The sequence below is a fragment of the Scardinius erythrophthalmus genome (genome assembly GCF_964197995.2).
Source record: "Scardinius erythrophthalmus genome assembly, chromosome: 23".
Lineage (NCBI taxonomy): Eukaryota > Metazoa > Chordata > Actinopteri > Cypriniformes > Leuciscidae > Scardinius > Scardinius erythrophthalmus.
Genome location: NC_138243.1, coordinates 25715754 through 25732520, shown reverse-complemented (window position 1 = coordinate 25732520; position 16767 = coordinate 25715754). Strand labels below are relative to the sequence as shown.

The 16767-nt window shown below is 34.6% G+C and overlaps 1 protein-coding gene across 1 annotated transcript; it reads right to left on the bottom strand.

The window, feature by feature from the left end:
• Positions 1 to 3879: 3879 nt before the first annotated feature.
• Positions 3880 to 15900, bottom strand: anxa4 (annexin A4). The gene is made up of 13 exons (XM_081355090.1): positions 15618 to 15900; positions 14192 to 14237; positions 13050 to 13137; positions 10212 to 10306; positions 8821 to 8934; positions 7709 to 7799; positions 7504 to 7583; positions 7264 to 7320; positions 6198 to 6291; positions 5339 to 5434; positions 5193 to 5251; positions 4983 to 5105; positions 3880 to 4178 (listed from the first exon to the last, which is right to left on the bottom strand). Exons 2-13 carry the CDS (start codon positions 14198 to 14200, stop codon positions 4119 to 4121), a joined length of 966 nt encoding a protein of 321 aa, XP_081211216.1. The 5' UTR covers positions 14201 to 14237; positions 15618 to 15900; the 3' UTR covers positions 3880 to 4118.
• Between the last annotated feature and the right edge of the window lie 867 nt (positions 15901 to 16767).

Sequence of the window (16767 nt, the reverse complement as noted above, 5' to 3'; positions counted from 1 at the left end):
GAACATTATGTTCAGAAGGATGCAAACGTGTGGTTTGTGGCGGGCACCGTATTGTCAACTTCCTGTGGCAGAATGGCCTTTACAGAAGTGCTTTAAGGACATGGTTTAATGAGAGCATTGCTTTCAAAAATGTCATTGTTCGCTAAATAGTTAGGTCAAAAAAGATAGCAATTATGCAAAAAAAGAGCTGCCTAAAATTTTTAAGTACATTGAACTTGGATGTTTAAGTCATTTCAACTTAAATGACATCAAACTGACTTAAAAATGAGCTTGTTTAACGTTTAAAAAAGTTGAAAATTGCTTACTTTATTTTGATGAGTTAAAGCAATGTAAAAACATATGTTGTCATAACTTATTGATAATATCAGTTTTAAAGTGTATGTTTTATAACTCTTGAATCAACCAACAACACAATGCTGTTACTCTCTTTACACTTTGTTAAAGAACGTTGCTTGTTTCCTGTGTTGTTGCATCTTAGTTTAGGTTTTGTTTACTCTAGATTCACAGCGTATAGATATAGTCAGGCTACAACGCAGTTATGTTTGTCAGACAGATTACCCATCATTCATTTGCTTCTGCCCTCTGGCAGTCCTGACAGAGTTTCACAACATTTCACGATGTTTTCGATTTACATTTTGACAGATTGTTTATTAGAGCGGGTTTATGGGAAAATATCACAGAATGGCAGATGGTTTGTCGGGATGTCCATGTTAATAAGGCTACCGAAACCGTCTTATACAGAAAACTGACTTGGGAACATGTTGAAGGTTTTTGGGAGCATCATTTGCTAAGTATTCTTTGATTCTGATGTATATTTAATTCATATGGTTGCTGTGCAGAACACTAGTTTGACATTGATGGACTCCGGCCTCAGGGGAAGTTTGCCGCTCGCAATTCACACACAGACACAAACACACACGGAGTGTGTTTGTTTTTTCTGGGCTACTTTGGTTCTTCGATGATAACGATAAAAAAATTCAGAAACTTTCTTGCAAATTGACTACAAAATCTTGACAAAAATCACATGGCCTTAAGTGGTAGAGATTTATTTATGCTGTGGGCCATCCTTAGCCCGGGAAAGAGAGCGCTTTCTGTCAGAGTTGCTGTGCTGCTACCATTCGTTCATGTCAGGATGTTTACTTTTCATACGGTCTTCCACTGCAGAATCTTTGAACAAAGCCTTTCGTTTGTCAGTTTTGGAAGAAATTGCTTTCCATGTTGGTCCATCTCTGAAACTACAAAAATCTTCAAACTTGGACACATCTGCAGGGCCAGACAATCTGCTGTAGAACACAAGCTATAACTCGAGATAACACTGATCAAACACACACGGCCCAAGATTATAAACACGATTCAAAATTGAGAGTGAATTTTCCAACACACACACACACACACACACACACACACACACACACACACACACACACACACACACACACACACACACACACACACACACACACACACACACACTTGTTTGCTGGCATCATGGCTGCCATTATCTGTCTGTATCACACTTTCCATGAATGTTACAAAAAAATTGGTCTTAACATTTTCTGTGTATAGGAATACAGGGCCGGTTGCATCATTTTGTCGTAAATTTGAAATGAACTTGTTTCGATTACTTTTATTTATTTTAAATTACCAAACTAAAAAAATCAAGAAAAAAAGGATAAACAACTAACAAACAAAAGTCATTTTTGTTTTAGTATTTATTGCTAGAAAAATAAATATTCAAACAGTATTCAAATCAGTGTTATTTTAGTATCATTGAGATACTATTATGGTTTTTATTCATATTTAAGATTTATTTTAGTTAAATGTTTAGTAATTTTGTTGTGTTTTTGTAATTCTTTATTAGGATTTTATAATGTATGTATATATATATATATATATATATATATATATATAAATTATTTTTATTAAGTTATTTTAGTGCAATACAGTTTTTTTTTTATTCGGTTTGGTACTATTTTCACAAGTTAGGTGTACATTTTCAAAACTCTTAGTGCTAATATCACAACAGATCATAAAAAGTGCACTTTTTTCAAACATTTCATCATGTTTTCAATTGTGTTAGTACAATACACAAAATCACAAAGTATCCTTTTCACAACACAAAATAAGTGTTTCATCTACATAAATGTTTCATTCACAGTAACTGCCTTTCATAAAGCTCTTACAATCAAACTTTTGATTTTCATCTCTTCTTGTTCAGTTTAATACATGTGTCTATTATTTAACCCAACTGATCTTAATGGTTAATCAGTGAATCATTTGGTGCACCTATAGATTTCTATAGATATTGATTCTATACACAGTTTCTATGGAACTTGTTTGCAATTTCTGATATGGAAAACCAAATGTAATGAATTCTTTTTACATAAGTGATTTATAGATAACCACCACAATGTTCAAAGTGTGTGCACATGCATGTGTGTGTGTGTGTGTGTGTGTGTGTGTGTGTGTGTGTGTGTGAGAGAGAGAGAGAGAGAGAGAGAGAGAGAGAGAGAGAGAGAGAGAGAGAGAAAGATACAGAGAAATTTGCCATTTGTGCCATCAGATTGATCAGAGATGCATCAGTAGAAGGGAGACAGACGCCATCAAATACAGCATTTTACATTACAGTATGTATGCAATACTGTAAACAGATTACCATGGTAGAGACTGTCGAATTACTGTAACTCAACCTTCATCTATAAAGGTCCACTACAGTAAAGATTCAGTCAAATGTAGAGTGAAATCATTTACTGTATTGCCAGCAAACTCTGTTGGCACAGAACCTCATGGTTGTACTTCATCACACCTTTTGATAACACAGTGGATAGATACTTTTACAAACATTATGGATTTAATTACTTCTAATGTGGCAACTGTAGCCTGTATTACTGTAATTATTTCAGCAACAACAGTGATTTGAAACATGTATCTTGCATTGTTTGCTGTTGAATGAGCTGATTGTTAAAAGTACTAAACTGAAAGAAGATCATACTGTTGTGTTTCTGTGATTAAACCAAATGTTCTCATTACATATTACAATAATCTTGTGTTTGAAACAATGATTATGTGGACTGAAAAGTGTATAACTGTAATGAAAGCATGAGATCAGGTTTTGAAAGAATGACTAGCTGTGTTACAAGTGTGATCAGTTTGGATCAAGAGTTTTGCAAATGTACACCTTACTTGTAAAAATAGTACCAAAGCGAATAAATAAAACTGTAAGCTACACTAAATGAATATGAGAAATGTTGTAGCTGAAATAAATTAAGTTTAGTTCTTTTTAATAATATTTGATTTGATTTCAGTTAAGGTTTATTATATTTCAAGTAACAATTTATGTTACTTGAACTTCAACTGTATTATTTATTTTAAATGACCAAACTACCATGAAAAAGGATTTAAATAAATAAAAACAATACTTATGCTTATAGTCTTAGCATTTAGTGTTTATTGCTAGAAAAATTACAAATGTTTTTTTTAAAACTGTATTTAAATATGTCCAAAAATAATATACAGATTATGTAATATTTTGTGCACAGTGCCACTTAGTGGTAAAAGTATAAATACACTGCCTTTTGTCAGTAATTTCCCCATAATTCTACCAAGCCTCATGTGATTGATATGCTGCACTTGATTAAATTGAGGCATGTTGTCTGTGAGACTTCTAGAATCTAGAAAAACACAGAAATAGAGTCTCATATATGAGATCTCATATGCCGATGCAAGCAACCGTGAGCAATTAGTATAATTGGGCCGAGTACACATAGACGTTGTGCATTAAACAAATTATACTCTGAGTAATTAAACAAATGGACCTCAATGAGTGTGCTGAGATTAAAAAATGACCAGAGAGACAACAAAAGATCAATACAGTCAATATGGGCTGTTCTTTTCTCCTTTTATTTATCTGACAAACTCTAAGATGTGCCAATCTATAAAGGGCTCCCATAAATTCCAAGGCAATAAACAACAACAACAACAACAACAACAAAAATCACAAATCTCATCTGAAACGTCACTGTTGGCTTTTAATTGGTATTACAAACAAGGAATGTGTTTGAAGTGCGGAGGCCAGGTGTGAGGGAGAGCGTTTCACACTAATGAACGTGCCAGACGCGTTACTTTTCCCCTCCGCACAACTCCAACAGGATCTTCCGGTAATCGCCCGACGTGTCCCCCTAGAAAACAAACAGAACAGGGTTTCACCATGGGTTAAACCAGCGGAGCGCTTAGGTCTGTAGAAAAGTTTAGAGAAAAACTATAAAAATAAACAAATAATAATGTAACATAATAATATAAAATTATGATATAAATAAAATAATATTTTATTACATTATAATATATTGTATATTTTATTAAATTTCTCACATAATTTTTTTTTTTACTTTTTATTATATATTCTAATAATTTATACAGTAGCTGCCTTTTCATTTTTAGGATGGGGCCCTTGCATCAGCATGATCATATTTGAGGGTCTGTGGCATTGAAAAGATTGAAAACCACTGGGTTAAACGTTAGTACTTTTGATATGGGATTTTAGTGTGTGTGTATGAAAATTTGCTAAAATTAAAAGTTTGGTTTGGCTTCATTCCCCATGGATTGTTTTAAAGTTATTGCAATATATGTTATTAAAGGGACTCAAAAACTGTCATCAATTACTCACCCTCAAGTTGTTCCAAACATGTATGAATTTCTTTGTTCTGTTGAACTCAGAAGATATTTTGAAGAATGTCTGTAACCAAACAGTTGACGGACCCCGTTGACTTCCATAGTGTTTTATTTTCCATACAATGGAAGTTAATGGAGCCCATCAACTGTTTGGTTACAAATATCGTCTTTTGTGTTCAGCAGAACAAAGAAATTTGTTCAGTTTTGGAACAACTTGAGGGTGAGTAAATGATGACAGAATGAAAATTTTTGGGTGAACCGCCCCTTTAATGGCTTTTAAGGCAAATGTCCTCAGTGAAACAGCTGTATCCCACCTTTATAAAGGAGTAAAGGGTCTTTCCATACATCTTCAGGAACTCTGCTTTAATGTCGAGCATATCGATCTCGGCGCGAGCCACCATGATCCTGATCAGCACGCTATCCGTGGTGCCTAAACCCTAAGAGAAACAAGAGAAATGATTACTTTAGCACCGGCCATATCCCTATCGTGTGCAAATATTAGATCAATTGGTGTTTTCATTTACCTTCATTGACTTGTAGAGCCTTTCAGCGAAAAATGCCGGCTTGTTTTTCATGCATTTCACTGCAAAGGTGAACGGACGCTTTTTATATCCAAGAAGGCAATTGAAACCATAAAAATGACTGAAATATTGCAGTACTCACAACTGACCTATTGCCAGAAATGCATCCTCTAGGGAGCCGGACATCTCTCTCTTAATGCTGTCTTCAATGTCCCGTCCGGAAACCTTCTGATACTCCTGAAACACTAGGAAAAGAACAGGGCTTGAGAAAATGTTGGATGTAAAACTGCAGTGTATGTAAAGAAAGGATGTGTGAAACAATATGCAGTGATAAAGGTTTCAAACAATAGTACTGGCCGGACAATTTTGCATGTTCAATTCAATGACCTGCGTCTAGTCATCATATAAATAAACAGTAATTTTTCATTTTTAAATAATATAATGAGTTAATATAACAAATAATGTACATTTTGCTTGTCATTATTGCAAAATATGATACTTGGCAAATAAATAAATGGACACTGATTGTATATAGCGCATATATATATATATATATATATATATATATATATATATATATATATATATATATATGTATATGTATATATATGTGTGTGTGTGTGTTTAACCTTTTTATTTCAGTATTAGTGAACCGAAATGAAATAAATTAAATCTCTCTCTCTCTCTATATATATATATATATATGTATGTATATGTGTGTTTAACCATTTTATTTCATTTTTCACTTTAATTTTTTTTTAGTGAACCGAAATGAAATAAATTAAACCTATATATATATATATATATATACATACACTAGTAACATAGCACTGTACTGCACTTCATTTAAATAGACAGAATGAGAAGCAGGCCTATGTCAACTATGTCACCACAAGGTGGAAGCAATGAGTTCCAGGGTTATTCCCCCATGCCGCCTTCAAAGGTTACATAAGTACGATCACATAACTGGGAAGGAAGATTGCCGTTATTATCTGGTGGCACAGATACCTCGGAGTAAGTGATTTCTGTTTCTCACACACAGCACAGTGAGGAACTTGACCTCGTCTGTTCCCCATCGAGCTTCGCCCGCCTCGTAGATGTCCTATGGGATAAACAATAGAGAACTTAACCAGAGTTATTTCCTTTTTAACTGTTAATGATTAATAAACATCAGCATGACTGTAGTGTGTCTAAGGCTGAACCACACACACAATAAAAGCTCAGTGAATGTATACATTAACACAGCCATGAATAACAGTTAATTTGGAGAATAGAGCAGCCCCATTCATTCGAAGTATTTGCACACCTCAGCCACACATAAAAATGTCACTGCGTTAGATAAAATATCAAAGCAAGCGGTGTTTATTTTAAGGAATGGAAGGCAGCAAAAGAACACTTTTCACAGATGCTGAATCAGCGTGATCAGTGCCGTCCGAACAAATTAATTTAATGAATCTGATCTTTTGGGGAATCAAAAACATACAGCGCGACCACCAACGTAGTCCGAATCCCGAACAAACAACTCTCATGACCCGGATATTTAAGTGAAACACTTCCATAGCCACCAGTGCGGTCCAAACGATTCCCAAACGCATGACTTAATGAATCTGTTATTTGTATAAGCTAATATCATACAAAGTTGTAAGGCTCGTGAGGTTTGTGTAAGGCTAACTGCAGGTTGTTCATTTCACAATGTTGAACACTATGGGTTTTATCAGTTGTATTTTTATATATATATATATATATATATATATATATATATATATATATATATATATATAAAGAATGAAATATGCATTTTTATTGTTTGTATATTACTTCAATTTAAATTAAAATTTATTTTCCCCCAAATAGTTTTTTTCTGCTTAAAGAGACTAAAAATGTGTTAATGAAACAATTAAGGAACTGAAATCAGGAATTCAGGTTGATTGGGACACTTTTTCCCATCATCTCAATGGCAAAAAGTGTCCCAATTAACCTCAATTCACCCTATATACGCAAAACCCTTTACACCACAAAAACCAAACATGCTTATTAGGCAAAAAGCTACAGCCAACCACGTCAAAATCTTCACCTTTGCATCCTGGACAGCCTGAGCCTCATCTACCTTGGTGCTCTCGTCACGCCCAGCCTGTAAGCAAAGCAGAAAAGACGATATCTATAAATCCAGCATGGCAAACCATCAGGGGTCACACCTGCCCCGGCCGGACACTGTGGACGGCGAAGGTTTGCATGGCAAACAAAAGAGCTGATGAGTGAAGGCATCAAAGAATCTTCTTCACAAATAAGATAATACGCCGATTTGTTTATTTACCGAGAGCAAAGACACCAAGACCCTCTGGAACATTCCAGACGTGTCTCCGCAGATGTCGTCCTCGAGACTCTTGTCATGCACTGTGATAATGACGAAAGAAAAGTGAATGAAAATAGTGTAATAGGGGAAGAAATACATATTTTCACAGTATAACTTTCATAATGGAAAAAACTGTCAGTTTCCATCCATAAATGTTAGCATGTACCTCTTTTGTAAGTAGCGATGATTTCCTTAACCTCAGAATTGGTTCTTGAGGCCAGGATGTCAATGAGACAGGCCTCCTCTGTCCCAGCACCCTGGACACAGGGAACAAAAGAAAAGAAAATGAAGAATTCACCTAAAGCATCAATACACAGGATAAGTTCATAGGAAATATTGCTGATGAAGATGAAGGTAAAGGTTTGGACGATATTATGCCTATTACCATTAATAACTCTGCCACAGGTCAGGTGATCTGTGTCTAAGTGTTTCCTGTTATGTTGCCCTGCGTATCATTATCTTGTGGACAGATTGCTATCAGTTTAGATTTTTGTGACTTTTGATACTGATTTTTGTGACTTTCAATAGCTATATATATATATTTATAAAGAAATAAAAAGCAACATATAAAGTTATTTTATGTATTTATACATTGTTTTATTTTTATTTATAATATTAATACATTTTTATTTATATATAAATATTTTATTGTGTGTGTGTGTGTTCATATATATATAAAGGTCTCCATAATTGCAATCAATTCTGATTTTTGTGACTTCATCAATATCTTAAAACAATATAAAATAAAATATTATTGTATGAAATGAAAATATAAAAATATATAAATTAATATAAATAAAATATAAATATGTAATATAACAAAAACAATATAAAATCTATAATTGCATAGAAATGTATATGATTATATTGCATTATAATATAATTCAATATATAGAATAAATATACATGCATAACATATATACAAAATATATACATACATTTTAGATTATATAACAAGATTGCGATGGACTCAGATTTTTGTGACATTTTTTTCATTTATGTGTTTAAACAAAATTGTTATTCTGTAATTATTTGAGAAATTTCTGAGTGAAAATTTAATTAAAAGTGAAATTTTAAAATTGACTGACTTAAATAGTATTTTGTAGTATTCATAGTAACTTAGAACAACTACAGTGTACCACATCATTTACATGTTCAGTACACTAATGCATTTTTAAACGATGCCAGGGTACATGTCCAAAACCCATATAGCCATGCTATTTTCCAACTATTTTGGAAATAAAGCACAGCACATTTCCCCCCTGTATCCTCACTAACCTTGATGGCGTTTCTCAGCTCATATGCGTCGTACACCGGGCCGGGCATCATCAAGCCGACCACAACCGACTCAAAGTTTCCAGTGAGCTCTGACTTCAGGCAGTCAAGCAGTTCCTGAATGAGGGTTTAAAATATACTGTTATTTACCACAAGCTTTTAAAAATTCCAGTGCAGAAAAGCTTAAAATTAGAATATTTATTCTCAGACACATTCATTCATGCTTTACGATCCATTTCCACTTGGTTACAAATCTAACATCACTGAAGGAAAAAGAAACAAATGGATTTGGTGTTGGGAAATGGTGTTTTGTGTAAAATCTGCTGTAAGTCTCCAAGAGGGAGCTGGGTGGGGAAGGCATGTCGAGTCCACGAGACCGTCCTGAACACCGTCCAGAACTTCCCCCACAATGACTCACACTTTCTTGCTCAACAGAGAGCGCTTTAATCACTCAAAGTTTCCATTAACATACGCATCAAGACCTGACTGTGACTTTCACTGACCGAGTTACAGAGGGTTTACAGATTAATAGAGGACAACCACCAGGAAGCTCAATAAAAGCCAGTGCTGCATTCTTTATACTCCGTTACGATAACAGTCATAAAGCAGAGATGTCTCGTGAAAGACACCGTTTGTAAATTGCATGGACTCTCTGTTCCCTCAGTGTCTATATTGACATGAAGAGTTAATGATTGAAGTCGGTTGACAGCATGTGTTATCAGTGACACATACTCTGCTTTGTCTATCTTCATTCTGGCTATAGAATCATCAAGTAATGTCAACACTGTTATCTAATCACCTCGTGAACCGTGTGTTTGATGTAAATACAGCCTGATGGCTGCTCACATCGTCCCTGCCATTAGGACCTTCCGCAAAGATAAGATAGCAACAACAAGTTTCCCTAATTTTGGCCAAGAAATGTTTTATTGGTCCACACTCCACAGTGAGATCTGTTAATGCTTGGCCACTACTACTATATATTCTTATGCACAACAAACAGGTTGCATTGCTTCCGGTTTAGTTAAATATAGAGCTGTTTTATTCAAGATGCCTTCAAAGGAGCGTGCAAAGATGAGCATAACCAACATCCATCGCATATGCTGATTGATACCTAAAAGTTTTTATTTTATTTTTCTTCTTCTTACTAACATTCAGATAGTAAAATTGAATAAATAGCCAACGATAAAAAAACTAACTAGCTAGGTTAGCTACATGGTTTCCTTAAAATACCATAGATATTGCCATCAGTTCATACTGTTAACACTTTCTCTGACAAGCGGATGTGAAGAGACCTGTTTTCCTGATTGTTCATGTGACGTTTGGCATAAAGCCCATTGCAAATGAGAGAATGATGGCTGTCAATGAGGCAAATGGTAAAGTATGGAGTATGTTACCTTTCCCACGCTCTGTTTGAAAGCTTCCTTGATTTTTTGCCTTTGAGCAATAGTGCGATGAGCGATAATCTCGATGATAGTTGCCTCGTTGGTTCCTGAAAGTAGATAATTTCAAGAAACTGTTAATGCAAAAATGAAATTTCAATGCAATTATTTAACCATTTTAAGATTATCAGCATAAGGTGATAACTGCGTCCTTTTCACCTTTTGTCATCTTCACCAAAACACATTGATAATGGATAGTGTGGTTTTTAATATGCTATTAATTATATATATATAAAAAATGATATAACAATTATTACATATATAATAAATTATGTTGCATTTTTTGAAAGTGTCTTATGCTCATCAAAGCTGTATTTATTTGATCAAATTACAGTGAATAATACAGTAATATTGTGAAATATTAGTATATAAAATAACTTTTTTTAAATGATGAATATATATATATATATAATGTAATTTATTCCTGTGATGTCAAAGCTGAATTTTCAGCATCATTACTCCATCATTAGTGTCACATGATCCTTCAATAATCATACTAATATGATTTGCTGTTCAAAAATAATTTCTTATTATTATCAATGTTGCCATTATCTTATCAAACAGTTGTGCTGAATAAGAACAGAAAGTTCAAAAACATTTATTTTTAATAGAAACCTTTTGTAATATTTATATATAATTTATTTATTTTTATTTGCTCAAGACATTATCTTATTATCACTGTATATATATATATATATATATATATATATATATATATATATACACATACATTCATGTGAAAATGAAAGGATATTCCTTTGAATTCTGTGGTTTTAAATATCAGGACATACAGTAATAAAAATCATCTGGTCGTTAGCAGGTCTTAAAATTAGGTAAATACAACCTCAGCTGAACAACAACACATGAACACGTGTCATAAAGCCAAAATGGAGAAACCATGTGTAACATACTAAGTTCACATTATGATTCAATTGCTTGTAGAGCCACCTTTAGCAGCATCTTTGTGGTTTGTGGGCATTTGTTAATGCACAGCTCTCTTAAGTTCCCGCCACACCATTTCAATCTGGTTGAGGTCTGGACTTTGACTGGGCCAGTGCAACACCTTGATTCTTTTTCTTTTTATTGTTTTATTCTGGTGTAGATTTGCTAGTGTGCTTGGGATCATTGTCCTGTTGCATGACCCAACTTCGACCAATCTTTATCTGTTGGACAGATGGCCTCACATTTGACTCTAGAATACTTTAGTGTACATAGGAGTTCAATGACTGCAAGGTGCCCAGGTCCTGTGGCTGCAAGCCCAAATCATCAGCCCTCCGCCACCGTGCTTGGCCCTTGTATGTGGTGTTTGTGCTGAGACTGTTTGGGCTTTTGTCTCGTCTGTCCAACGGACATTGTTCCAGAAGTCTTGTGGTTTGTTCAGATGTTCAAACCTAAGCTGTGCTGCTGTGTTCTTTTTAGAGAGAAGAAGCTTTCTCCCGGCAACCCTTCCAAACAAGCCATAATTGTCCTGTCTGTTTCTAATTGTATTTTCATGAACTTTAACATTTAACATGTTAACCGAGGCCTGTAGAGTCTGAGGTCTAATTCTTGGGTGTTTTGTGAGCATTGTACAGTCTGACCTTGGAGTGAATTTGCTGGGATTGTTTTCCACTTGTGAATAATCTTCCTTACTGTAGAATAATGGACTTCAAATTGTTTGGAAACGGCTGTATAACCATTCCCAGATTGATGGCAGAAACAATTGCTTCTCTAAAATCATTGCTGGTGTCTTTCCTTCTTGGCATTGTGTTAACACACACCTAAAGGCTCCAAACTCCTGCTTTTATAGAGGTAATCACACTTGCTGATGATCAGTTAATAAAATGCATTTGATTAGAGGCGCCTGACTGCTACTTACCCTCTTAATTCCTATGGAGCAGTAAGGGTGTATTAGTTTGTCACCCATGGCTTCTCCATTTTGGCCTAGTTTTTGTTAAATAAATAATGACACAGTGTAATACATCATGTGTTGTTGTTCATCTGAGGTTGTATTTACTTAATTTTAAGACCTGCCAAGGACCAGGTGATTTTTTTTATTATCTCCTGATACATAAAACCAATAGGGTGTCCTTCTTATTTTTTGTTTTTTAATACATTAAATTGTTTATTCTGCTGAACTTTTACTTTCATGTTCCATGGAAGTGATTGCACAATTTTCATTTCTGCATAAATTTGTGACACTTTTTGAATTACAAGCTTATTGGTATTTAGAGTATCGGATTACATGTTACCCTTAAGGCCTCAGGCTGGAAATCACATGCTTGATTGTAAAACTGCAAGAGATTTTTTTTCTTTACTGCATTTTACATTTTTGACACTTTCAGAATAATATATTCACTGTTATTTATAGTATCAAATCGCATGTTCCTCATAACTCACTTTAGGCCAACAAGCGAGCCTCTGACTAACAGCTCCAGTGTGAGTTGTGTTTTGTAATGTTCCTCACACTAAAATCAGCTGATGTCCATTAAACTAAAAAGCTGCATTCTCAACATAATGCCAAGCTCTAGTCTAAACCGATGAGAAAACACCTTTTCGGTTACAGGACAAATGCCAGAGATCCTTCTTTTTTTTATCAAGCCCAGCTGAGGTGTCAGTGCTGATAACAGCTTGCACTTTTAACTGGAAATAAAGAGAGATTTAGTTCTCTGCTCTGCCTGTTAAGACGCTCAATGAGGAATGAATGCTTAGACATCATTTTAAATGCAACCGGGGGGTGATTCTGATTCTGAAAATGTGATCATGTAAATATGCTCATCTCAAAATCCGGTTCTGATTTGTCTGATCACTTACCAGCTCCTTTCATAGCACCATAGATTTTCTGGGCATCTTCGTCTGGCTTGAAGCCTGATGCCTCAGTCACGGTTCCACGGTTGCCCAACTACAGAAAAAGAATAGAGAACGGCACCTTTACACAGAGAAGTGTAAACTGACACCTAGAAATTTACAGTTGCTGTCACAGGGCTGCTCGACAACTCACATATTTTTAAGATCAGATTGTGTCAAAGGAAAAACATAAATGTGAAAAATTTTGAGCATCACTCAAAGTCTTGGACCGCTAAGATTTTTTTAATGCTTTAAAGTCCCTTCTGCTCACCGAGGCTTTATTTATTTGATCAAAAATACAGTAAAAACAGTAATATTATTACAATTTCAAATAACTGTTTTCTATTTTAGTATATTTCAAAATGTCATTTATTCCTGTGATGCAAAGCTGAATTTTCAGCATCATTAGTCACACGATCCTTCAAAAATCATTCTAATATGCTGATTTGCTGCTCAAGAGACATTTCGTATTACTGTCAATGTTGAAAACCGTTGTGCTGCTTAATATTTGTGGAAATCATGAGACTTTTTTTTCAGGATCCTTAGATGATTAGAAAATTCAAAAGAACAGCATTTGTTTGACATAGAAACGAACATGTCTTTACTATCACTGTTGATCAATTGAATGCATCCTTACTGAATAAAAGTATTAATTTCTTTAAAAAAATCTTACTGACCCCAAACTTTTGAACAGTAGTGTACTCATTCTCTATTGTGATGTTTTTCCACATAACTATTTTCCATTATTTGAGAAAATTTACACAAATGTCTATTTGTCTACAAAACTAATTTGACGCATTTAAGCAAAAGCCTTTATATCAAAAGGTTTACAAGATCCAGAATTTTGACTGGTAAAGCAAAATGAGAATTAATGAGAGAAAGTGACTTTTATTTGACTTCAAATATGTGATCAAATAATTTGCCTTTGAATTAGCTAGAAGCGTGAATAAACGCGTAAGTGTTTCAGACGTGCTCATGCAAATGGTAAATAGCAAGATGATGGTAACAGTGTATTTTTATAACTGTCCATATGGGAAATGTAATGGTAGATGTGCAATTTAATTTTAGAAATTTTAAATCTCTCTTTACATTCAAAATACTTTTCTTACCGCTGCCATTGTGATGGAGGAAAGGTTTGATGAAGAGATGAGAACACTAAAGGCAAGAAATAAAAAAATAAGCATTAAAGTCATTAGGCAACCTTGCATATAAAAAACAAATACATTTTTACACTGTCAAAATGCAAAAGTGGTTGGTTATAATAGATTTTGAAATCCACAAACATTCACAAAGCAAAAAGAAAAAAAGGTTTATTTTGACACATACCGGAAAAGTGACAAAGTCTGTCATCTTTTTGCTAGAATAATTAAAAGGAACCAAGACTGCATTTCCCAAAAGCATCCTAAATCGATCGTTTGTGCCAGTGGTTTCTGCGATCTACTTAGACTTGCAAAGCTTATGGGAAACCCAGCCCAGTTTGTTTGGGTTTTGAAATTTAATAAGTGGGACTGAGCTCTTAATAACAAGGTCAGTGACACTGTTAAATAAATAATAACTTTGGATGCCTCAAGCTAAATGGTTTCCACTTTACTATTCAGCTCATTAAACAGAAGAGGCTCAACCGGTAATTAACAGCCTTCTGCTCTGTATCAGTTTCCCCATTCAAACAATCAGCTTACAACCTTTTGTTGTAAGGTTTTGTTGCAAACCCCAAAAGACCCCATTTAAAACCCAGAAACAGCTGACAGTCTTTCAATTTTCGCCTCATTGTATTCATTGGCTCTATGACGATATAATGCATCATTTAATGATCTTTTAATAATTCATTCAACATGCTCTACATCCAAAGGGCCCGTTGACACATGCAGAGCAACTTTGACACTATTCAGAAACCTCTTTTGATTTTGAGTCGCACTATCAGAGATTAATTCATTGACATTCACAACATATTTCAGTATTTGAGACATCTCAGCATCTTTCTACCAGTGTAGTCCTTTCTGCAAATTAGTGCCCAGAGCTCAGAAGATAGCTCAGCTGCAGTTATGATTCTAATTATCAACTAAATAAGATTCCTCTGAAGAAGTTAAAACAGAAACTTTTGACACAAGAAGAATTAGACTATTAGATAAGAAATGTTTGAGTTCATATTGAGTTCTCAGATTTTTCTTTATTTCCTGTGAGATAGGTCATTGTCATGTATTTGTAAAACATGTGGTGTAATTTATTTGCAATGCAAAGCAATATGACTCATTGTATTTTAATGAAAGCCACATATCGGAGGATTATGAGCTGTACAGTCACGTGACAGGAATATGGGCGTTTAGTGCTCTCGCAAAAACGTTAGGATAACACTTCATTTTACAAACTTCAATGCACGACTACTTTTTTATTTCCATAACATGATTTCTGTTCGCCTATTAAATGATAAAACGAACGACTATAAACGTTCATTATAGAGCGGAAAGAGTCGCGGTAAAAATTAAAGCGCTCAAAGTTTTCTATTAAATTCTGTAAATTCTATCGAGTGTGTCTTACCTGAAGCGCTGGATTCAACGAGATGCGCGAGACCCGTCACTCTAAATGGATGTGTGGAGATCTGCTAGAATGTTTCTGAGTTTTGTTGGCAACTTTAGTGGGTGTTGGCTTGTGGACTATTTGAGTCGTGTTACAGTTCCTCATTTACGGCCCCTCCCTCTTTATTTTACGTTGAGATGAATGATTGAACGGTTCATAACCCGAGCTGAAGCTAGGACTCAATTGTTGACTTATAGGATGTGCTTACTGAAGCTTTTGAACTCTGTCAAATGTCAACTCTGTCAGCTAACCAATATAGCCATTTCACTGTCTTTAATTGCTGTTTGTTCTAAACTTTGTGGTAATGTTTAAAGTCGTGTATGTTTTTAAGTTGTTTTTTTCCAAAGTAAAATTAAAGCGGGAAACCCTAAAATGCATTTTGTCATTACTTACCCTCATGTTGTTCCAAACCGGTATGAGTTTCTTTCTTCTGTTGAACACAAAAGATAGTAGCCTATTTATGAAAATGTTGGTAACCAGACAGTTAACGGCACCAATTTCCATAGTAGAAAAAATAAATAAATACTATGGAAGTCAATGGGTTGGCTACCGTCAACTGTCTGGTTTCTAACATGCTTTAAAATATCATCTTTAGTGTTCATCAGAGGAAAGAAACTCCGGTGTAAGTAAATTATGGCAGAATTTAAATTTTTGGGTGAAATATCCCTTTAATCGCATTGCACGATCCATCGTGGAGACCTAAGAAAGCAGCTAGCTATAGGCTACATATTGCAGCAAATATACTTTTGTAATTGTGTACCTGTTTGTACATAAACCCCTAACTGTTGACAAGTGTCTCTTCAATCGTTTGCATATAATTTTTAAGTTATAGGACCTCCTCTTGACAAAATTGAAAGTCTTTTGTTATTTGTCTCTGTAATACAAATTGTAAAACTTTTTTAGGCTACTTATCCTTATACTTTTTCACTTGTCTCTCCAAAATGCATGATATGCCGTGATGCAAGTCCTGGTGTCCTCTACAGAGGTCATGTATGACATCGATGCTGTTTCGAAACAAAGTCATACTCTGGTTTGAAACCCTATAACAATTTCCTGAGATGTTGATTTCTGACAAACAATTAAAAAATTAATCAGATTTAAATGATAATTA

What these genes read in the sequence shown, in the direction of transcription:
- anxa4 (XM_081355090.1), bottom strand. An exon ending in CAGAAATCACTTACTCCGAG is followed by an intron (nt 5,435 to 6,197) that starts GTATCTGTGCCA and finishes TTCTTTTCCTAG; the next exon opens with TGTTTCAGGAGTATCAGAAG. An exon ending in CCCTTTACTCCTTTATAAAG is followed by an intron (nt 4,179 to 4,982) that starts GTGGGATACAGC and finishes TTTGTTTTCTAG; the next exon opens with GGGGACACGTCGGGCGATTA.